The sequence below is a fragment of the Egretta garzetta genome, unplaced genomic scaffold, assembly GCF_000687185.1.
Source record: "Egretta garzetta isolate BGI_Z169 unplaced genomic scaffold, ASM68718v1 scaffold117, whole genome shotgun sequence".
Classification (NCBI taxonomy): Eukaryota; Metazoa; Chordata; class Aves; order Pelecaniformes; family Ardeidae; genus Egretta; species Egretta garzetta.
This window is the reverse complement of record NW_009260479.1, coordinates 1,943,121-1,967,581: the sequence shown is the minus strand read 5'-3', so window position 1 is coordinate 1,967,581 and position 24,461 is coordinate 1,943,121. Positions and strand designations below refer to the sequence as shown.

Below are 24,461 nucleotides of genomic sequence, written 5' to 3'. Positions count from 1 at the left end.
GATATATTTATATTATATTTTAAATACAAATACATTGCCTACAGGAAAATGTAGGCATTTTCCTAATATCTGACCTCATTTCTGAGCTCTAAAATAAGTGAGTGATGCTGGATTTTCCTGGGTTTTTCCCCTTATTTCTTTAATGAGATGGCTCTGGCTGTGCAGCACGCACGAGAAGTCTTTTTCTCACTTCTTTTTTTCACAGCTTCAGTCCTGATACAACGCAGCAGGAGGAGCGGGGAAAAGAGGAGATGATGTTGTATCTGAGCATGCAGATCCAGGACATATACCTCCCTGGGGACAGAAATTCAGTATTTGGGTCTAGTCCTGGCTGATTTCGTATCATTTTTGTCACCTTTCACATCTTTGTAGACTTTGAGTTAAATCTGTAGGCTACCTCGGTGTACGGGTGGCTTTGTCCTTGGAGATGCTCGGCTTTACACAAAATGCAGTAGCTGTATTTGTATTTTTACAGTAATAACCACATGTGCCTAATACCTGCCTGTCTTGACTGTGTCATGAACGTGCAGCAGGTTCTTGCACCCTCCTAACAAGTATACCATGCCCTACGTCCTGACAGGGTTTTTAGTGCTCGTGGTTGGTATTTTGCAATGTAAGTCGCAAAAGGGCAAGTGTCAAATGCTGCACCTGGGGAGGTCAAACCCCATGCACCAGTACAGGCTGGGGGCTGACCTGCTGGAAAGCAGCTCTGCTGAGAGGGACCTGGGAGTCCTGGTGGATGACAAGCTGACCATGAGCCAGCAGGGTGCCCTTGTTGCCAAGAAGGCCAGTGGTATCCTGGGGTGTATTAAGAGGAGTGTGGCCAGCAGGTCGAGGGAGGTTCTCCTCCCCCTCTACTCTGCCCTGGTGAGACCCCACCTGGAGTACTGTGTCCAGTTCTGGGCTCCCCAGTTCAAGAAAGATGAGGAACTGCTAGAAAGAGTCCAGAGGAGGGCAACTAGGATGATAAAGGGACTGGAGCACCTCCCCTACGAGAAAAGGCTGAGAGCGCTGGGTGATAAAGGGACTGGAGCACCTCCCCTACGAGAAAAGGCTGAGAGAGTTGGGCTTGTTCAGCCTGAAGAAGAGAAGACTGAGAGGGGACCTTATCAACACGTACAAATATCTTAAGGGCGGAAGTCATGAGGATGGAAGCAGTCTGTTTGCAGTGGTGTCCAGCGACAGGACTAGAGGCAATGGGTGCAAATTGAAACATAAGAGGTTTCAGTTGAATATGAGGAAAAACTTCTTTACTCTAAGGGTGACGGAGCACTGGAACAGGCTGCCCAGGGAGGTTGTGGAGTCTCCTTCTCTAGAGATATTCAAAGCCTGCCTGGATGAAGTCCTGTGTAGATTGCTCTAGGAGAGCCTGCTCTAGCAGGGGGGTTGGACTAGATGATCTCCCGAGGTCCTTTCCAACCCTTGCGATTCTGTGTGATTCTGTGTGTGTAATAGTTTATAGCTGTTTTACAAGACCACACCTGTAGCTGTAAAAGTGTTGAAAGGGAGAAGATTGGTTTCAGATCAAATGGGTCCTTCAAAGTTCTCTAGTCATTGCAGAAATCAGAAATACCATACAGGTTCTCAGTGTGTGTCTCTTCTATCCAGCGTGGTTGAATTTACCTCTTCTAATGAGTTTCTTGCCCTTTCCCATGGTTTCTCACTGTCTCTAGTTTTGAAAAATCACTTGTGGCTCTTGAGCATCTTTAATGAAGAGGGAGGAAAGGAGGAGGTGAACTGCGTTGTACTCCATCACCTGCTGCGTGAGATGTCTGGGTCTTGAAAGGCTTCTGTCCTGTAGAGCACCACCTTATATCTCACAAACTGGATCCAGCCCCCCTGGACAGTAAATCAGGCCCATGGGTCCCTCTCCAAAGGGCGCTGGGGGCAGCAGACATGGGCTATGAGCTGGAGGAGCAGTGGTCACCCACGCTCAGCCACTGGCTTTTCTGAGGATCTGTCTCACCTGTGATGGAGACCTGTATTTCCAAGATGCGATGGGCTGGGAGGGACTGTGGTGTAGTCTTTGAATGCCTCTCTTAATAGGAAGGCTAAATGTTGTATCTTTTGACCCATTTGGGTTGAAAGATTGTATTTGCAATGCTGTATTTTCACTCTGCACTTCCAGGAGTCTGGTTACCTTCCACACTTCAGTTGTCTGTCTTTCTTTTGCAGATGAAGAAGAAGCTCTGAACTCTATTATGAAGGATTTGGCAGCGTTGGGCAAATGTGGGGGGCTGCTGGACAACAACAGGAATAAAAACAGTGTCCACTCCAGCAAACAGGTAAGGCATTACTTGAGTCCACCCCAAATTCCAGTAGTCCAAAGAGGTGGGCATGGTGCTTGCCATGCTGGGAGAATAGCGTTGAAATGTTAGAACTGAAGTTAACAAATTAAACATCAGAAATAACATAATTTTACTGAGGCATAAGCTTTTGGGTCTCTTTTTTTGAAGAGCTGAAATAAAGCTACAGGCATCCCTGTATCGCAGAGAAGCAATGGAGGAACAGAGAAGAGTGATACCCCCAAATCATTCTCAAATATAGCAAGAGAGCCTGAAACTAGTTTTAAATCTTAAATCGCACCCCAAGGCACTTCTTTCTCTTGCTTAGCACTGAACATAGTAGAACTTGTTACAGGCTACGCAGCTTTAAGATTTGGATTAGTCAAATGTTTTCTGTTGACAGCATTGATGAAATACAATATTTATCATGTGCGCATTTTACTTGAGATATTTGAAAGACAGACTGCCAACTTTGAGCTGTAGACACCCAGGCTCTTTAGGGAAGAATAATGTCATTCTTAGATAAAGTGTTTAAATATTAATTACTGGTGTTTATGCTCTTAAAACCAAACGTTTTGGCCCTATTGTGTGTTCAGGGTTGATTTGGTGAGCAATGTCAGAAATTATTTGCTGACATTGATACAATAGCTAAAGTGAATTTAATAGCCTGTTTGCATATGGAACAAATATTATGTGAACATGAAAGTTGTGAAGAAAGAATTCAGTTGTCAAAATAGCAAGAAAAAAAAATGGGAAAAAATAATTAAGAGGACCGGGAAGCTGCTGGAGAAGCATGTGAGCAAATCCACTTGGAATTGCGCTTCTAGTGCTATGGCTTAGAATAAGCTTGCAGTCAACTTTGCAATTGCTGAATGCCTTGCAAGGAAGAAACCAAATTGTCATTTACTGTCGTCATGCATATTTTAATGGCACTTGTGCTACTAACAAAGAACTCTGGATGCAGAGGGGAAAAGTGCGCACGTAGCATGTCTGTTTTAAAGTGTGTCCTGGTGGTAGCAGCTGTCCAAGTTGAATCACTGGATGTGTGTTCAGCTCATGCTGAAAGAAGTCCAAGATGTTTACAAAATTGATGGGAGAAATTCAGAGCTGGCTCTTTGCAGCTGCAGGCAAAGCAGACAATCCAGCGCAGCTTTGGATGGCTCCGAGGGCAGCGTTTTCTGCAAGTTGGTGGGTGGGGACCATACCAAGACATCTCGGGTTGCCTTCAGGATAGCAAAGCTTTTTAGACTTATCTTAAAATAACATACTTGTTTTCTTACAATGGGGGAAAATCCCTGCTGTCATTTTTGAAATGTGTTGCTGTAAACGCTGTAGACAGATACACAGTTAACCAGATAATTAGTTGAAAATAATAGTTTTCACTGGCTAAATTCTTATCTACAAAAATTTCATAAAGTTGAAGTCTTGCAATCAAATTTGTATCCCCAGCCCATCCACTCTGTATCTTCGTTTATAAATCACCAACAGAACTATGCTGTGCTCTGATAGCAGCTTTAGAATTGTTGGCTGCCACTTGCATTTAATTTTATCATATTAGAAATCCAACTTCCCAATTATAGTATAGATGTTTGCAAAAACATGGCCTCCTTCTATGATTTTTCTTTTTATCCATAAGCGGACCAGCCGTAGCTGTGTGCTTATTGTTACTCAGAGCTCTCTGATGGGGGAGATGCAAACAGCCAGCATCCCACTCTTCTCTTGCATCCAGGGTTGAGGATTCAGACCAACAGGCCCCATGAGATGAAGGGCGTTGGAGTATGTTGAATTGTTGCTTCACTAAATTGGACTAGCTGGAACAAGTCTGGCTCGTGGGACGACGGGCGTCTAGTCTGTGAAGTGGGGAGTGGCCAAAGTAGGTGGAATTAGTGTGGACTTGGTTCATGTTTGCAGCTCAAACTTTTAATTGATTTGTTTGGGTCACTTTTAGGGGTTTTTTCTTGTTTTTTAGCACAGAAATTGATGGGGGGGAAGACTGCTTTGGAAATGCTGTTGTCATGCCTGTGATTTGTTGTTCCCTTGGTACTTGGTGTTCCCTTGGTTTTTTTCTTATTTTTTTTCTGTGATCGGGTTGGCTGGTCGGGCTGAAGGATGCACTGCACAGCCTCCCTTCTTGCAGAGGGAGAGTGAGGCATGGGGCGTTTGGATGCTAAATTCTCTTGGGAATCTCATTGTAGGTGTCTCTTGGGAGGCCCTGCAGCAATATGCTCACACTGAAATACTTTGGTCTGGATGTTCAGTTGTTAGATTAAAAAAAAACCAAAAAAATCTTTTTCGGGGAGGGGGGGAAATGCTTTTCTGAGGCATGAGAATCTTTTAGTCAGTGTTCCAAACTTCCACTGAAAAACACTTTCAATAAGAATGTGTTGACTAACTAGCCTGTCCCTTTGTGGCTCGCAGCAGCTTTTTGGTGCAGAGAGAAATACAACTGGAGTGCTATCTCATCCCTGTCTCCTGGAGGGGTTCCTCAGTGCTCTCTTGATAGAAATTGGAATTTGGAGCGCGCCAGATGGTATTCCTGGTAGGCCTGGGCCACACAAAGAAGTAGTCCATGGTGGTGTGTGCTGCACAATATTTCTTCCCAAAAGTATCGACAGTTTTGCTTCGAATCATCTTAGGAAATGAACATCCTTTGGCAAAGTGTGTTTAAAAAAAAAAATAAATCTTTCTTTTCTTAGCTTGCTTTCCTGACAGATGAGTTTAGGGCTAAAGCTGAGTTTCTGGGTGTCTAATGCCTCATGGTAGAACAAGCTGGAAATGAGAGCAGCAATCCTTGATGCACGATGCGGATGAGTTTCCTCCTTTAGGTTGCCCAGGCAGCCAGCAGCAGACGTGATGGCTGAGCTCAAATCTGAGTCCTGGTCAGGTGTGTCAGTCACTACGTTACGCTGCCTTTCTGCTTCGTGAGAAAACAGGGTGGAGGGATAGAGATGAACACCCTATTCCTTCTGCGTGTAAGTTAAAATCTTTGGGAACAGAGGGATCATCCTGACATTATTCCAGTGCATCCTCTGCACTATTATTCCTCAAGCTATTCCTTTTATCATTCCATTATTCCTCATGCATCCTCTGGCATGGCTGGAAGGAGCCCTTTCAGGCAATCTCCTGGACTGAACAGGCAAAGGAGTTTGTTTATAGCAGTGGCTCTGAAGAGGGGAAGGAGGAAACAGCAGAATAAAGATCTGCATTGTGATCACTAAGGAAAAAGATGAGTGGGATAAGAAGGGAAACCACAAAGAATTAGAAATCCCAAACAAAAGCATGGAGGAGAAAGGAGCAATTGTATTAACATTTATTTTGCATCTATTTCTGTGCACATCCATTTATTTATATAAATAGCACTTGGTAACCTGCAATATGAAGTTGGTTGTCAGCACTGCGCTTTGGTCTAATGACACGGTGTTGTTGGGGGCCTCAGTCACAGCTGATGACAGCTAACAATTCCTCCGCCACGTTAATTTTGATTGCAAGTTCTCCCATGGCAATGAAGTCCAGTACTTGCGAGGAGCGTTTTCCCATGCACAACAAATGTCAGACTGACCTGAAAGTTCTTTTACTAAATTGCCAAAAAAAAAAGGTAAAAACCTAAAAGACCTGAAAGTTCCTTTAGTAAATGACCTCCAGACTCTCTTTTCCTTGGCAAGTTGGATGCAGGATAAAGGCTTGCTCATAACTAGAATAAAATACAGCTCATGTTCTAGGGCTCTCTGTTTGTAGGCCTTCAAGCAGCCTAAAAGGAGTTTGGCTTTATCGCCTCTGTTTTACTGTTGGGAAATATGAGGATCCATAAATATCACCTCAAAGATGGGAGTCTCTATGAGGAGATCTGCAGGGATTGGTCCACCTGGGGGGCAGAAGCAAGGGACCAAGCGTGCAGCAGCACCGGTTCGAAAGGCTTGGCTGGAGATGGCAAAGGCAGTGGAAACCCAAGGGTTTGGGGAAAAGGCTTTCCCTTGTCTGTATGTGGAGCTGACTTGGGTGCTAAGAGGGTAATACCAAGCAGAAATCCAGCTGGAAAAAAAAAAAAAGCTATTCCCTGCCAGGTAGGTGGTTTTGGATAAACATTTTGAAACCTGTGATTTCTGCTGCTGTATAAACCAAAAATATCTGTAACAGGCAGCAATGAACCCTTTAGACATCATCTTTCCACTGGCCTCTGAGCTGCTCACGTGCTGGGCTTGCTTTTTTTGGGGAAAAGAGCTGTAAGGATCCAGGGGGACCAGGCTATCCTGTAGCTTCCTCCCCCTGAGAGGAGAAGGGGGCAATCCCAGACAAACTCCTTTCTGTCTGATTGCTGAATAACCCGAAGCGCGTGGGGGTTCTGTGCAGATAATTCCTAATGACGCGGATTAGTCATCTCCTATTGCGGTTTGGGGACGCGGTCCAGCTGTCTGGCTTGTGATGAACGTCCTGTTGCTAAAAGCAGGGGCGAGCACAGGACTAATGCAAACAATGTGCATGCTGGGGAGGTGCAGAAGTCCCCTCAGCTTGGCCCTGCGGTGCTGATTTCTCTTGGCCGAAGCCAGAAGCTGAGGAGAAATCCCACCGCTTTGTGGCATTGTACAAAGGAGTAACTAGAGCAGTCATGCTTGAACGCCGCACCGCTCTGCGGGGTTTTCTCATGGTTTCCTAATCCAACAAGTAAAAAAAAAAAGAATATAAAATATAAATGAATATAAAAAAGTGAATATAATTCCTCTGCTTACCCTCCAGCATGCAGAAATGGGTCCCCTTCCTTACCCCTATTTTACCCAAGGGGGAAACTGAGGCAAAGTGCATGGGTGGGTAAGAGCAAAGCTGGAATGAGCCCCTCTTGGAGCAGCACTGAAGGGAAGGGGAGGCCCCTTGTGATTATTTTTCCTGCCTTTCTTGGAAGGGTTAATGCTGGAGTTGGAGGCTTTGTCCCACATGGTTTGTGAGGCAACCATGGATTTGGTTGGAAGGAGTGATCCAAAGGCTCTGTCCTTGTGGTGTCTCAGCATGGGCAAAGCTGTCTGCTGGTTAGATTTGACAAAAGCAGCTTTAAAAGCAAGCCACAGAGGTGGGGTCCGACCAGAACGCTGTTTCTGATGGCGGCTCAATTTGGGAGGAGGAGAGGACATGATGGAGGGGTGGGTCTTTGAATTTGGTGCTCCTCCATGATTTTACAGCGTGGCAGTTTTGGGTGCTTTGGCTCTTGGTGCCAGACAGACAGACGTGGAGGTGTGGGGCTGTCTCCTCTGCTGGGTCCCTTCTACATGGGCATGGTATTGATCAGCTTGGGCTTCGTGGCTCTGATCTGATCGACCCTCTGGGTGCTCAGCACCTCCCGTTCCTCTGAAGCCACTTCCATTTTAGGCCTAACAGCGTGTTTTCCTGCTCTTCGTGTGTGCTTTTATTACAAACAGCAGTCAGCTCTTCAGGGATCTCTGTATAAGATCATGATTCACCTCGGTTGGAAACACTTTTTTCCATTTTTTTCCAATGTTTTGCTTAATCTAAACCAGTGTGCAGGGCTGCTTGCTTCAGCTCAATTCTCCCCCCCCCATCCGATTCCCATCAGCCACTTCCTCTGAACCTCGGCAGTTGTGGTCTTTTCATGAAATTAGAAGTTTTGAGGAAGGAGCTAAAAATACCTCAAGGAAAGCCTGGAAAGATGGTGATGGGTTAGTGGCCACGGCAGTGGCTTTGCTTTTTCCTTTCTGAGGCAGATGGCAAGAAAGAATAAAATACTGTTTGTTAGCAGGGCTGGAGGAAATGCCGGTACGAGTATCTTGGAGAAGAAATTATTCCAGAAACGAAGGGAATTATTGTGGTATTTCCTGTCAGGGTTGTCGCTTATTTTGTTTGTGTCGCAGCAGGGCCTACAGGCGCCAGCCGAGACGTGGGCTCCTCTGTGCCCCACGTTGTACGGAAACACACGTGGAGGGGGGGAAAGTTGCTCAGTACATACGACCCGGAGATCGAACATCTACATTTTGTGCTTGGTTCTGCCACTCTGCTTCCTAGCATGAATCTCAGAATGATTTGGGTTGGATGGGACCTTTAAAGATCATTCAGTACAACCCGTCTGCCATGGGCAGGGACATATTCTACTAGACCAGGTTGCTCAAAGCCCCATCCAACCTGGCCTTGAATGTTTCCAGGGATGGGGCATCCACAACTTCTCCGGGCAACCTGTTCTAGTGTTTCACCACCCTCATCATAAAAAATTTCCTCCTTAGATCCAATCTAAATCTACCCTCTTCCAGTTTAAAACTGTTGCCCTTTGTCCTGGCACCACAGGACCTGGAAAAAGTCTCTCTCCATCTTATAAAGCCCCTCTTCATATAATGAAAGGCTGCAATAAGGTCTCCTGGGAGACTTCCCTTCCCCAGGACTGGGCTTTTCCTTCACACCCTTAGGAAAAGCACCTTGTGCCTCAGTTTCTCCTGCTTGTTCTGTTACCTGCCTCAGCTTTCACAGTGCTCTATGAAACAGTCCATGAAATCCTCTGCCAGAGCTCAGTGTTTAAGGCTGGTGCCTTACACACGGCCTTACCCTCTCCTCCACTGTATTTAACACATGCCCTTCCTTCTCAGCTTGTTCTCCTACACCAATTAATGACCTCTTGACTGTGGGGAGAATAAAGCTGCCATTAACTTTGTTTGACATCTGATGGCAGGGAGGGTAAATAGCATGGCGGGGATTGTGCAAGGAGGAGTCACTGTTGTCTTCATTCCTCACAGAATTGCAAAAGTGAGTAGGACCTGGCAGCTTCCTCCACCTCTTCCACAACCTGCCCTCAAGCATTTGCATGTTGTGTTGAGGTCCTTATGGAGAAGATGCTGATCCTGCCTTCCCCTCAATCGCGCGTTTGAGGTGCTGGGTGCAGACTTGCGTGAGCTTTTGCTCCAGCACTTGGCAGTGCCCCAGACTCCCTGTGTAATCTCAAACCAGTTGCTCCAAACCAGATTTCCATGGGTGTAAAAAATCACAGCCTGCTCCCGGCATTTAGGAAGTGCTTTGCATCCCCTTGGGACTTCCTAGTGCTTTGGGCACTGCCCATTTTTATTTTTTTTTTTAAAGGAAAAAAAAGTATTTGTCGCTGATAGCAGCAATGAATTCAGCTTTAGCTGTGGGTCAAAAACACGAGTAAGCCAAGGGAAGACTGCAAAATAAAACTGTAACCAACTTCTCGGGCTGTAGATAAATTTGTGTTTATCCCTATTCCAACCACTTGCAAGCTTATGGTCTTGGTTTCTTTGAGGAAGGTGAGAGGTTAGTGTGTTTTATACCAGAAGAAAAAAAAATAATCTAATTAACAAATGAAGTGGGTTTTCATTCCCCTATTGCAGCCAGTGTGTTTGCTCTGCTCAGAAGCAGAGTGGAGCAGTGTGGGGCAGCTGGCTTGCTTCTGCTGGCTTCGGGCCATAGCACATCAGCCCTGTTGTTGACGTAGAAGAAAAGGATGCATCAGGGTCGTGGCTCTTTTTTTTAAAACTTTTTTTCCCCCTTTTCTTCTCTCTGGAGCTTTATATGAATGTTTTGACATTTTCCAGCCTCAAGCTGGTTTTTTGAAGCTTATTTTTCTGCCAAATTTGTGTTGTTCAGCATAAACAGGCAGCGCATGCTATGTCTCAGCTCAGCGCAGCATTCATGTCTGCACTGAAAGTGAAACCTGTGTTTTGAACGGCTTCCTGCAGCAAGGCCAGAGCTGCGTGAGCTTTTCCCTTTACATGTCCTGCTCCTGTATAAGGAGAAACCTTGAAAGTTCCTTGCCGTGATTTTTTTTTTTTTCCTCTTACTTTAGAGAAGGGCTTTGCGGAGCTACATGCAGTGAACCCACACCAGCTGATTTACAGCCAGCATCCAGGAGGGATGAACCAGCCAGGCCCTGTTCAGAGAGGCACATGCAAATAAAAATTGGCATAAACCAGCCCGTATCTTTTTTCTTTTTCAACAGAGATGTTGGCAATCTCACCTGTGTTTGCCTGTCTCTCTAGAACAATTTGGACCTCCAACATTAGGTTAGTTACGGTCATCTCTTCTTTTGAATTTTGGACTGCTTTAGAGTTAGTTTAGTATTTTTACAGGTTGGGCCTGGTTCTAGAAGCGAATCTGGAGTTTGTCCAAACATTTTGGGTCTGGAGAACTGGCTGCAGCCACTGAGGTGATCTAAGTGCCTGTTTAGCACAGGCCTGTAACGCTGCTGGAGTGCCCCATTTGGTGACTGTCCTGGCACTGGTTCTTCCCAGCCTTTCTGAAAACAAGAAAATGCCATGAGCAGAGATAAAAAGGATGCATTTCAGATGATCCAACATGTTTACCTGGAATCTGCTGGGGTTTTTAAACTTTTTTTCAATCGAATCGTCTCCAGCCTTGACTTCCTGAACTTCGATGGGTGTTTGCAGAACTCGAGGAGCTGTCAGTTTAAAAATAACCCTACAGACGTCCGTCCAGCTCACTTTCCTCATTAGAGACAAAGCTGTTTCGCTGTGGCTCTGCTTTCCCTCTGAGAGGATGGAAAGTGTGCCTTCACGCGCTGGCAGGCCAGGGCTAGAGATAAGGCTCTTGCTCAGGAAGGGCTGTCACCCACCCTTTCAGGGATTATCCCTCTGAGATGCAATTGGCGCGGGACTGAGCCCTCCCTGGGTGTTACACCTTGGAGGGACATGGCAAACACTTTTTTCCTCCATGGGAAGAAAACCACTATTTGAGGACACTTGTGTGCAGTAGTGGGGGTTAACTCTGGTGACTAAACCTGGTCTGGGAAGTAAAGAAGGCTTTGATCTGTTTTGGAGACCACAGGAAAGTCCTGGAATGGGCCAAGGGATGCTAAAGGGATGCTTGGCTCGGTCTGAGAAGCTGAATGAATGAAAAGTCTCCTTGTGGTCTCGATCGCTGCTAAATATGTGCAAATAGAGGATGCAAGAAGTAGCTTTTACTAATCCCTGCACAGTTGTGTGCCCAGTCTGCCCATGACTTCTGGCTCTTTGGGCAAATTTAATTATTTCTCCTGAGGTGAGCAACAGGTCAGTTCAGGGTGAGCATTTACTGTGTATAGTGTAGTGATGCCTGATATACTTTGCCTTTTGTATGCCCTAAGAAAATAACAGCCTCCCCCCTCTGCCACCCCAGCACTGTTGGCTTTTAAAATCCAAGACTGTGCTTTTACTACTTATTTCTTTGACCCAAATATTCCTGTGTTCTATTAAATGTCATCTGAGCTTTGCTTTTTGGGTTTTCAACAGAAAAGTACTGGGGTAAAACCATGGGAAGTGCTGAGGATGGACAGACATCAAACACTTAATATGTTTGCCTCTGATAATAGTGCCTTGTTCCCAACTGAGTTTAGAGCATTCAGAATTTTCCACTTTTATTAATGCATTTTATTAAAACTAACAGTTACACAGATGAGTGAGTGTCCTTCTGGTAATAGAAGATGTTATTTTTTGACAAGCACATTTATGTGGAATTGCCCCAAAGTCCATGAGTCCCACAGGCAGCTTGACCCTAAATAGACCAGATGCCCACTGGAGTTAGAGGAGTCCCCCTGCAAACTGCTGTTGGCTTTGGACCTGCACATCAGTCTGGGATGCAGTTTGGGACCTAACCATTTTCTGCTTCTTCTTTCAGCAGCGAAATGTCAGGATCAAGTTTGAATATGAAGGAGAGAAAAGGTATGTACCCAACCCAGTCTCTCACGTGTACAGGGACAAATTACCCTTTTTATCCAATGTTGTCCTACTGAATGCAGCCAGCTGCAGATGAGCTCACAGCAGGATTTGTTCCCTTAAAATCAACTACAGTTTTATATGCAAGAGCTTTGCCTCGTCATCCCATTTGCCACAAGTACCTCCTGGGATTTGCACACAGGCAAAGTGGTTCCAAGCTGGAAGTTATTAAATGTCTTTTACTAGGGACATAAGGTACACACTTGGATTCTTTTCTCTTTTTAATTCTTAAGCCCTGTTGAACCACAGCAGAGCTGCAACTCTACAGAAATGTGTCCTTTGATTAGCAGCCTACGACACTTAAGATAACCAGATTTTGGGCATGGGTCCCATAAAAATAGAGCTGAGAGTTAAAGCTTGCCCGCCCTTTTCTGCTTGACATTTTCATGGAATCACCTCTGCTTGGTGCTCGGTGACTGTGGTGGGGCAGGACACAGGGCTGGAAACTTGCAGGCTGATGGTCCAAGTTGCATCTTAAAGCCAAAGAAAATTTCAGTAACGTCACCGTAGGGGTAGACTGTACCTGCTGATACGTACTTATAGAGCTGCTGCATGTGATGGTGCAGGAGGGTTACAGGGTGCCAAACTGCATTATTCTCTCTTCCATCCCTCCTCCCTATTCAGAGCCACTTGCTGAAAACGGAGATGATAAATCACTGACCAGTGCCTGATCCTGGGTTTTCCCCAGTGAAGGGTTGCTGGATTTTCTTCTTTTCCACCTGTACCTTACAGCAGGGGGAGGAGCAGAGGAGCTGCACTAAGATTTTTGGTAGATATTCTTGCAGGGTAGGTCAAGACCCTCTTGGGCATAGCAGATGAGCAGTGTTCCTATAAGTGTAAAAGCAAGGAGAGAGCTTTATGCTTCATGATAGAAGCATCCAGGTCCTTGCTTCTGAATTATTAGTCTAGTCCCAAATTCTAGTATGCTTCTACTAAATTTGGACTACTGTTGTATTTGTGAATACAGGATTATCCAGTTTCCAAGACCAGTCAAATTCAAAGAAGTGGTACAGAAGGTCACAGATGCTTTTGGACAGACGATGGACTTAGTCTGTGTGAACAATGAGGTACTTTTCTCCTTATTGGTAAGGGAGGGGTTTAGGGTGCTGGGTGCATGCTTCAGAATTGAGCCGTAGTTTGTTCTTTAGGCACTAATTTAGTGTTGTACATGGAAATGAGGAAAAATAATCTTTGTGGTTCCCAGCAGGTAAGCATACAAGAGCTATTGTATGGACACTGTTCAGAGGGGTTCTCAGACTCCAAGCCAGGCTCTCCCCTTCTCAAAATTATTTCAGTTAAGGCCTGTTAAATGATGGCACAGGAACACTGTCTTTCCTTCAGAACAAGAAATCCCCCTAACTCAAACAGGGGGAGGAATTAAGTAACTGAGACGATAGAGACCTTGTCAGTTCAGTACACAGTCAGCAGCAGTAGATGCTCTCCCATTAACACCCCTGGGGCAATAGGACTGACTTCAGAGTGTGTCTGGCTGGTGAGAGCTCACGCAGGGCGGAGAGGAGAACAGCTGAGACCAAATGGCTTTCCTGAGAGCCACTGTAGGCTACTGCGTGTTTGGTTTGGATGCGAAGCCTTTCCGTCTTGGAGGCAGTTGCAGGAGCATGGTGAATTCCAGAGCATGAGGGACAGTGCTGCTAACACAGCGTACTTTTATCCATCACTGACTTTGTTTCACCCCAAAATCATGTACGTGTTCTTGTGGTTAGGTCTGCAGTGAAACGTGTATCACTGTAGGTTCCTCTGGCAGGTCCTGTGGTCATGTAAAGGCAGCCAAGAAACCCTCCCTCTCTGATCCTTGCATTTTAAGGCTTGAAGACCTTTCTACCCCAACATTCTTCATAACACAGGCCACTGTGGTTTTCCAACTTTTTCTGAGCCCAGCACTGTGTCTCAAAGGAGGGTACTGATGAGGGCCTTTACTTAGATGGGTGCAATCCTTGACATCTGTTTTGGTGTGCTTAGTGTTTTCTTGAGGCATCTTGCCATGAAGTGGGCAGGCAGCTGGAGCCACTGGACTCTTAAGGTGGGATTGGCTTTGGGAAGGAGGAGAGGGCCGGGTGACAAATAGGTAGGCTTTTAAACACCAATTCTTTTGGATGTCCTGACAGCTTGCTTGTTGAACTATTAATTGCAAATTATTAACAGCCGTTCATTAAAGTATGAATGGAGAGGGAGCTTTGTCTCTTGTGATTTTTCTTTTCTTCTGTTTCAATGGAGATTTGATCCACAAAAAGGTTGCTATTCTTCTATAATAGGTACATCATGATACCAAAGTGTCCACTGGGTTTTGGCTTTGAATGCAGTCAGGTTTCTAATCTTGGGCATTCTCTGACAGCCCTCCCGGGAGAAGCCTGCCATTGAATTCTCCAGGAATGACTCATTTCATTCCAAGTTTCTTTCCACTGGAAGAGGTATTTTTTTCCAGCAACAGCAAACAGAAGCTTAAATAATGTATTTTATCCCATGTTATAGACTTCCTGGGCATGTGTACAGCACATAGCAGGACTGTGAGCAGGCCTTTTGGTAATCCCAAACTTTTCTTAGGGTTGAGAAGGACCTTCAGTGTTTTGGTTTTCTGTACATAAAAATTCTTCTTTGTGAGATCCCACACCTTTGGGAAGAGGTCTGAGCAGTAGTAATTCACTGTTATTGTGAAAACACTATAAGTAGATAAAAGTGGCCTTTTGGGAGATAGCCAACATGTCCACATGCTGACACCCTGGCATCTGGCTCATAGCACGTTCTGGGTCAGGTTTTTGTCTCATGACTGCAAATTTCAGAGATAGCCTGCCCACAGAATCATTACAATTAAATGTTTCACTCTTTCTTCATGTTCAAAGAGAACTGTGCAGTAATTCTTTCTTGCCATCAGATGTTTCTCTTGCAATAATACCTACCTTGTAGACCAAAATTACACTGAGGCCAACAGGCCCCTGCAAAAGCTCACTAAATGGCAGTCCCTGTCCTGGTGAAGCAGGAGTCCTGAAGCCAAGATCAGTGAGATGAGCATGCCAGTTGGGTGGAGCAGGGGCATGCATGAATCACATCCTGGTGGGACCATGGAATCAGTGGGCTTGGGCTGGTATAGATAAGAGCGGAACCTGGCCATGGGTGTACCACTTGTCTGCACGTTAGTACTAGGCTGGGCTCATCTTTCTGATGAGCAGGACAGCAAAACCTGGCCTGGCCATGGACAGCACGGCATGGTGTTTGTTCGACAGTTGGCTGTGGTATGGATTGAAAGACTGGCTTCTCCAGCAAACACTCTGTCTGAATTTGTTCCCGTATGCACTGCTCAACAGCTGCTCCAGTGATGACTGTGTTGCCTTGCCGTTTGCCCTGTCTCCATCACTAACTTGTGACCTTGGGCAGAACACTGAACCTCGGCATGCCACCAGTTCCTTTCTGACCTCCCCTTGCTTGTCTCCTCTGAAGCTGTCCCTCAGCATCATTTTGGAAGGTTAGGGAGAGTTAAAGCCTAGGGAAGTGGTAGAAGCTCTGTTACGGGGGTGGGAAGGAGGGGTGTTCAAAAGCATATCTAACAAACATTTGTCGAGAATTGTTGATGCCAGTTGGTCCTGCATTGGGCAGGAAGATGAACTAATTGACCTCTCAGATTTTTCCCCAACCCTGTTTCCTACTATTCTTTGGCTTTCTGCAGTGTCTTACAGAGTGAGGTCTAGTAATACTGTTGCAGTCGGTGAAAACTCACCCTTTGCACTCGCTTTCTTAGACTGCAGTGGATTGACTACCAAGTCCCATATTAAAACATTAGGCTCCAGGGGAGTATGCTATTTAAAGGCAAGAAGAAAATCTAATAAGCTCTGTTTAGTGAAACTTCTGTGCGGGTAAACTTTGCTGTTCATCATGGCTGCTCACTCCATAGGCAGAATAAGCCCAGTTACTGGAAATGCACCCTGGCAATTACTTCCATGGTTCTGTGTGAGTCTATATTTAGTTTCATGCCTAGTAGATATCTGTTCCTGATACCCACATGTGCCACAGTCTGGAAGCCAAATGGAGCAGAATTTACTTGCCAGATGTGGGTAATGGGTAAAGCCAAGCTAAATACTGGCTCCAGTCCTTTTTACAGGAGGGCAATTCCTGCCTGATGTTTTTGGCTCCTCTGAAGCAGGCATGCAAACGTGTTAATGCTGTGATACTGGAGTGAGATGGAGTGACCTGCAGAACATTCTGTTCAAAGCAGCAGGTGAGGGTTTGCAGCTCTGAACACTTGTGAGGAGCTCAGGAAAAGGATGGGTGAGCAGTAGGAACTTCTAGGTTCGGAATCAAATTCTGCTTGGTGTTGAAATGGGGGGGAGCAGCTCTCTACCATTCTCATTTCTGTTTGGGTGAGTGTAGGAGAGAAGGCTTTTCTGCTTGATGCACCTGTGGAGCCCTTGTGAACTTCAAAAGGATTAAGCAGTGCACCAAGAGAATATCCCTTAAGCTCTGCTGCTTAAGGAAGCAGGCTGAGAGGACAGCTGCACAGCATTTGGGACTTACTCAATACCATCTTTGTCTGGTGTCTGCTGTGACTGTGTGTGATTCATTCAGATCCCAAAGTTTAACCATGAACCATGGTTTAACCATGAACCGTAGTCTAACCTTTTACTCTGGCGTACTGAAAACCCTGAATAGTTGATATCTACCTGGTGAGTACTTTAATTCCTGTCCAAGCTCTGTCCCAGACTGGGAATCTGTTTCCAGCCTTGCTTGTGAAGCCTAGCTCAGACAAGACCGGTGCTAGTGTTCTTTGTAAAACCCCTTAGCTGGTTAGGTCCCTTGCTTGGGAGGTAAGGGACATCCTGAACTCTTCCCCATCTGGTTTGGTTGAGAACCCAAGTTTTGACAGCCTGGGGCAAGGCTTTTCTCAGGAGTTCCTTGTGGAATCCTCTTCCTACAAACAAATAACTAGTTTTCAGACAAAGAGTACACAGCCTGATTATCCCTTTCTGGGGGAATGTGCTAAATGCTTTGCTCTAAAGTCTCTGGGTTTTTTGTACAAATTTCTCAACCACATTTGCATACCTGGTACCAGAAGGGCACTCCTAGCTTAACCTGGAGTTCATTGTTTAAATATCTTTTGAGAACTGGCATTGTCTTTCCTCAGCAATTACCACTGCCTCCAGCAATTATACCTGGCAGCTTCTTTTTCTCACCTGCTAATCCTATTTCTGGATATCTGACTCTCCCATGCAAGTTATAGGGGTCCTGGTCTCTAATCTGGGACCATAAACTCTACAGAATAGCAGGTTGCGTTAAACTTTGCTATTGCAATACCCCTTTGCAGACCTGGCTTTTAGTATCTTAAAGCTAGGTGTCTAAGGTAGGTGTAAGCTCAGGACCACCTGCTATCCAAAGCTGCAGGAGCTCGGCTTTCTCAGTTAAGCCTGATGTTTCTTTCATCCGCATTTTGCAGACATATGGTAACCTTCCCTATCACACAGGAGAGGGAAAACTCAATCCAAACCTTGAAGTGTTCACACTGTAGAAACAGCAGTCATGCAGACATCTAAGATGGAGCTTGGTGGGCTCAGGTACCAGTAGCAGTTTTCCGAGGTGAAACCTCATCTCTGTTGGCCAGGGCCCACAGCCTTCCCTTGACCTGGTCATCCCCAAAGTCCTAGCCTCAGCACACACAGTCTGAGGCGTATTTATGTACAGGACAACAGCCAAACCCTTGATAACACCCTGGGATCAAAAAGGTAGACACAGGCGGCTTTTGAGTGTAGTCTTCTGGAACTGTTGATCTGAGGTGTGTTTGCTGTGGCTGGTGGCATGAACCCTGATCGCCCGGAGGGCTGAGATGCCTTTCAGGAATGCTGGGCAGCTGTAGCTCCCAGTAAGACCAGTGAGAGCCTACTGGGAGCTGTGGCTACTTGGTCTCTTTGGTGGGTGGAACTGCTGTGTACTTTGGCACAGGCGTGAGTATAACGTGTTATGTTGGCTGGATTCAGTGCCAATGCCCGAGGCAACCTACAGAGGCTGAGGACTGCTTTTTGTGAGATTAGGCAGAATGCCCCTGAATGAGGGGCAAAAAGTTGTGTGTTTAATCTTAGCCCAGGGCAGCAGAAGGCCACAGAGCCCCTCTGAAGTGCAGCTGTGTTGGGCATTGGAAGCTTTGCAGGCTGTCTACAGGACATGGTACACCACACAGCAGTGTCAGGAGCTTCAAATTCCCTCTGGAGGTATGAGGGCAATAGTCTGCCACTTACCAGGAAAACATCAGGACCTTTAGCTGCCTGATACACAGCACTGTGTAGCTCTCTGTTCTGTTCACCTTACAAAGAGCAGAAGCTGAATTTGTCCTGATGGGAGCCAAAGAAGTGGTTCTTGGAGGGAGAGCAGTGCATGCCTTTCACATCAAAAGGGAAGAGATTCTTACTTGTGAGATGTTCCCTGATTTCACCCGATGCCTCACTAGGGAGACGGTCGGTGCATGGGAGCACAGGCTGCAGCAGTAGGGCAGGTCACTGAGGATCTGCCAGAGTAAATCCTTGGGTGCAGCTCACTGCTTTCTTGGAGCACCCTTGCATGACCATGTTCCCAGGAAGAATATGTGGGGCTGGTTTGGGGCTGAATAGCAGCAGATCTTGTGTACAAACTCCGAGATCAGAGCAGCCCCAGAGTAGCAAGCAGCAAGCCTAAGGTTTTGTCTCAGCCCTCTCCTCTTCCCGCTAGCTGAACTGGTGATGTGACCTTTAAGCTCTCTCCTTGCAGATGTTTTTTGTTGTGATTTTTTGCGTCTGTTCCTTGGTAGATGAGAACTTGGAAGAAAACGTTAGAGCTCGGCAAGTTGGAGGGCATGGGGGCTCTGTTTTCCATCCACTTTTTCGGGTTCCTCCTCTCCTTGATTCCCAAGCTGCTCACTGCAAGGATCTGGCTTCCTCTGTTTACCCAAAAGTGTGACACTGCCGTGCTCCGGTGTTTGTTCAATCCCTTCCAGCTCCTGATCCCACTGAAATCCCAGGAAGATTTGGACAAAGCAATGGAACAGTTGGAGCTGAGCCCTTCCCTGAAGAGCCTGCGGATCCTCGTGAGCGCTCCAAAGAAAGCGAATGTGAGCCCTTCACCTTCTCCGCTCTTTTGTGTCTGGAGCGAGATGCCTTGTTATTGTGTTGAGGAGTGGAAATGACTCTCCTGACGTTGCAGAGCAGAGGGCAAGCTGGTCATGAGGGGGGTCAGCCCTGCTCTGGCTCAGCTGCTTGGAAATCTTCCTGTGGTGGCGGCCCAGAGACTGAGCTCAGCTCCCTCTAGCTCTTCCTGCGACCTGTGAAGGGTTAAATACAGTAGCGATCCTCAAAGATAAACCCCAAGAGAACCCCTTGTGCTTTCTGCCTGGGGATGTTGTCACCTCTGTAGCATGTCCTCCATACAGAGGGTGGTGCCCTGGCCCTTGCTGTGCTGGGTGGCAGTTCCCTCCATGTGGTGCTGCAGTACTAAAGGCCAGGGAGAGCAAACTGGTGAATCCTTCAGTCTCATGTAGGACTGTCTTTTTTTTTTATCCCCATTATTTATTTATTTGTTTTTCCTGAGCTCAGTGGTTTTGCAGTTAAGCCTGTTAGCTTGACCTCGCCTGCACAGAGTGTCTTGCCAAAGCACATGTCGTGCTGCCCCAAGCACAGGCTGTAAAGCAAAGGATTTACAGATGTTGCAACTCCGTTTCTTCCTTGTATTTCCTAGAAGTACCAGGGAGGCTGGGAGTCTTGAAACTCGTAGTGCTTGTCCTCATGCTACTGCTGGTGCTCTCAGCGCCTGGAACTTCTCTGCTCCTTTTGAGAGGCTCTCAAAAGGTGCAGGCACCACAGTCTCAGGAGACAACTAAGCCATCAGTTGGAGTTTCCTAAATCCTGGGCAGAAGTGGGGTGATCTGCCCTAGCAACTGCAGGAATGTTGCAGTATTGCAAGTCAGCTACTAAGAGCGGGGCAGCCATGCATATCTTTGAGAGTAGGTCCAACTCTTCCTGAAGCATTTAACCATGTATGACCTTCCAAGGTCATACATAGAATTACCACAAAATCACAGAGCATAGTAGTGTGTTAACTTAGCAAGACTTGGCCGCTACCATCTAAGTTACCAGCTGGATTGTCATTTCCTTGCTTTCCCCTATATCTGTCTTCCCTAGCAGAGCCCTCCACGCTGTTCCCATCCTCTGTTACAGAGGAACCTCTGCAGTGCCTAGGCTGCCACTGAAGTCTTGGGGATCATGGAGGAGAGGCTGTGATTTTGGGACTGCAAACTTGGGTTCAGGGCAGGGATCAATCTCTGCGTATATCTAGAAATAATGCCAGTGTGGGAACAGTCTTTTATGTCAAATATCTGTATTTATCATTATCAACTGGAATTCAATCTTATCTTATGAGAATATTTTAATAACAGATGTGAAGTGTTTGCGAATGACTTTTTTGGATCACCCTAGATTACATGCATGGGGTTTTTTTTGTTGGATGGTTTGGGGCTTTTTTTGGTTCTTGGGTAATATAGTCATGGGGAGCCAAATACAGGGTTTCACATGGTGTGTCTGCAAGGGTTCTGGCAGAGTCTGAATATTCCCTTTGTCTGATTACAGCTTCTCCAGCCAAACAACAGCAAACAGCACGAAATGAGGATCTCCAGGTCCATGGGTGATATCATGGGATCCCTGTACAAGGACTCCGAGAGGACGCGGAAGTATTCAACAGGTCAGTGAAATGAAACGCTCTGTGGCATGGTTTGTGCTATTACAAGCTGGCCACCATTCCCTTTCGCTTTCCTGTCACAACCCTGTAGCTGCTACAGCCTGGATGGCCACACTGGTGTCACCCACCAGTAGCTCAGTGCAGTTGCTGCTTATCCTCAGCCTGAGGAATAGACTCTGCAAGCTGCACAGGTCAGATGAGGTTGTGCTGAGCAGAGGGTCACATTGGGCATGAAAGTTAAGCAGAGCAGGGGACCTGAGGTGTAATTTGAGGGGGGAAATGCAGTGATAAAAATCCTCAGTGAATTCAACGCTACTGAGCTTCTTCAAAGTGTGACGAGTAAGGATCTCAAAAAGCCTTGGCTTTCTAGAGATCTTGACATACTTACTCCTTTAACTATCTGCTGTTGTTTTCTCAGTGTCTCTCCCCCTTCGCCAGTTAGCAGAATAATGTAGCTGAATGGGCTTGGGTTCCTCAGCTCCTGAGCTGGGACCAGCTTCACCATGCAAGGACCAAATATGCATCTGCATGCACCACTCTGTTCTTGTTGGTGAAATGAAGTCTGTGGTAGCTGCTGTTGTGGTTTCTCAGGAGAATGGATGTGCAGTGTTTTGCTGTGGTGATATTTCAGATGAAGGGGAGCATCCCTTTCCCTCAGAGATGCTGGGAGTGGGTACCTGCAGCTTCTGAAGCCAGGCTGTCAAATGCCTAGTCTCTTCTTGTAGCCCTTCAGGGACTGGAGTTTGTTCATAGCCGTATGAGGTCTTTTCTTTGGTTTTCTGTACTTGAGTTTATGCTTTTCTTGCTTTCCAAAATACTCTGAGCTTTTTGAAATTACAAGTACTCTTGATAAGCTGTCTGTAGGACCTTTTGTGTGGAGAACCTCGTAGGATTTTGTAGAGAGCAGGGTGCCTTGTGCAGAACTGGTGAAGCAGCCCATAGGACTGTATAGCAGGGGTATATTTACTCATATTATAACCTATAGGCAGGGTCAATGATCTTGAAATACAGTGAATATTCTCTGCTGCATCTGCACTTGCTGGTTACAGGGTAATTTCTACAGATCCCTACTGCTTTCATACAATTATTTGACAACTGTAGAAATGACAGAATCAGAGGCCTTGAATAAAGTGGGAAGATATTTTTCATCCTCCAAAGATCCTCTGTACTTGGCAGTAAACACTTTGAAACTCTTCTCTGTGTAACAAAGTATTTTTCTCAGAGGATTTGTCCTTCCTCTGTCTCATAGCCTGTGCTGCCTTGATAAGGTATCCTGTGGTCTGCTGCATCTTGGACAGTGATACATAGGAAATGTTCTTCTAGGGTAGGTCCAGTATAGCCCCTTGTGCAGCCATGCCCAACTCTTACTGAAGGCAGGGGTGGGTGGTACATGTACAAGAGCTCTCTTTGGGCCTGTTTGGATGTGCCAGGGATGTCTTTTCCTATTGTGGGGTTTTTTTCCTAGCTCACACGGCTCTTGAGAGTTCGCCCAGAGTCTGGCAGAGTCGCTAAATGATTCTGAATGAAGTGCACGCAGAAATACGTGGTAAGGCACAGAGCCTCAGCAGAAACTGTGCTTGAGCCAAACATCTCTGCTGCTCTTTTTTGGCACTTGTTAAGCTGTTAATGTAAGCCAGCGAAGAGCTGTGGCACTGGGAGCTGTCACTGATGCGTGAACCAAGCGTGATGGGCAGAATTGATCCCATGTGTAGCTGTGCTAGTGAGAAGATTAGTTCTTGCAAAGTTAGACTTTTCTACTTGCTTTTATGCCATGCTTTGGCCTTTCCTTACTCTTTTGGAGCTGCTGTAGTACCAAGAGAGTCTCTGACCAAGTCCCTGCTGACTGTGCAGTGTCCCCGCCTTGAAGACCATCCTGTAGATAAGGCAAAGAGAGAGACATCAGCTCTGCAAGGGTGCGAACCTGAGGTACAGATGGGTTTTGAGGGAATGCCTAAATAGCAGAGTGGAGGAATGGGTATAACATGTTGGTTTAATCTAGACAACAGAGGAGGACTGGGCAGCACCAGATGTAGGATGCAGAGTATGCTAATGTTGGGATCTTCAGGAGAGCCTGGATGCCTATTTTTAAAGCACCAAAACCAGTGTCCCTGGCACTGTTATATAGTTAAGTAGCAAAGGTAACCAGCCCATGCTACAGTCATCCCTCCTGTTTTTTTTCCAGGCAGACCGTGAATCTTGCTCCTAGTTTGAAAAGAGGTTGCAACAAACCCCCTGCTTGGTAAGAGCATGCCAGACCTCTCTTTGGAGTTATCTGGGGTCTGTATGAAGCTACTACAGCCTGGCTTAGGAGGTGTTTGCAGTCCAGCAGGTTCAGGGGTGTTTTTGACCTCCTGGGTCAGAATGGGGTAATCTAGCAGCTGGGCAGAAACTCTAGTGAGCTGAAAGGGAGAGCAGTGTTTCAAATGGAGCATGGAACTGAAAGGCAGTAGACAGACAGAGATGATCCTGTGTTGTGGTTTCCTGAACCAGGGATTTCACTGAACTTGGTGGATGGTCAAAAGGCAGCCTAAGAGGCTGGGATTTCTGTAGGAGAAACTATTCTTCAATTGCAGTTGCATGGTATTTCAGTGTTTGCTTCTGCTGTCATCAAAGTGGTTGCTATCAAGAGAGGCTCTTAACTCAGTTCAGCTTTTCTCTTGAAACCACATTTATAAGGAGATTTAAAGTGACTTTATAAATAAAGGTGGTTCAGGGTCATGTTCTCAGTGTTTCTGAGCTGTCTCGTGTTTTTATGCTGACTCTGCCATGTTAGCAGCAGTGAAAAATAATAAAACTGCATGTTGTTGGCACAAGCACCTTGGAAGGGGGGTAGATGTTCTAGGGAAGATTTGGCTATTTTTGCTTCTGCTGAACAGAAAATGTCTTCACTCCATGTCCCTGAAAAACCTTATGCAAAGTCAATATTTTCTTTTTTTCCCCCATAAACTTTTTCAGTGGAAATCCCCCCCTTTTTTTTTTTTGAGGGGGAAGAAGTGGAAAATCTTCCAGTCTCTTGGTGACCAGCATCTGCAAATGTTCAGCTGAGTGCCAGGAAACTTTGGTTAAAATCTATTTGGGTTCTGGATTTTCAGAAAACTGAGGGTTGTTTTTATTTACTTTGAGGAAATACACGTTTCAGAACATTATCCACAAATTATTCAAGAACTCCATTCCAGAATCACAATTTCAGTGAAAACATTTGCCAAAAGCTTTTTTTTTATTTTTTTTTTCCACGGTGGCAAACCAGGCTGTTGAGCTGTGGCATCATGTGCCTGCCAGCCCTCTCCAGTCCAGGAGCGAATGCTGGCAGGGTCCCTGCTGTCAAATATGGACTGGCCATGGGAACAGGAGAATTGCTGCTGCAGTGATGGCACTCAGGTTTTCATGGATGCCTGAACAACACATGAAGCAGCATTTCACCCCTGCTAGCACACGGGGAGGATTTGAATGGAGATCTCTGGAGAGAGTTGGCACAAAGAGTTTGCTGGTGCACAGGCTGGCCAGATGACTCTGAGAAACGAAGGCCTGGAGGTGATATCTGTGCCAATAAATTCACAGGGCTGGGACACGAGCACTGGCTGGCCATTGATGGAGTTTCTTAATCATTAGCACATTGCCTGGCCAACCCTGTACCAATGACTGCTGTCCCAGCATTGCCCTTGTACAAGTTGGGGTAGCATGGGCTAGGGACCTGTTGCAGGAGCTGTGATGGATGAGACCCCCTCTGTTTTGAGAAGAGGAGGAGAATTTGGCTGTGTGCATC

The 24,461-nt window shown here is 46.1% G+C and overlaps 1 protein-coding gene across 1 annotated transcript in view; it reads left to right on the top strand.

Moving 5' to 3' along the window:
- LOC104130961 (mitogen-activated protein kinase kinase kinase 3-like) overlaps window positions 1-24,461 on the top strand; it is a 60,231-nt gene that overhangs the window by 15,282 nt on the left and 20,488 nt on the right. Inside the window, exons 2-6 of the mRNA XM_009644068.2 lie at window positions 2,176-2,285; window positions 11,901-11,944; window positions 12,966-13,065; window positions 18,966-19,079; window positions 20,590-20,701. Of these exons, the coding sequence (XP_009642363.2) occupies window positions 2,176-2,285; window positions 11,901-11,944; window positions 12,966-13,065; window positions 18,966-19,079; window positions 20,590-20,701 (480 nt within the window). The remainder of the gene's footprint in view (window positions 1-2,175; window positions 2,286-11,900; window positions 11,945-12,965; window positions 13,066-18,965; window positions 19,080-20,589; window positions 20,702-24,461) is intronic.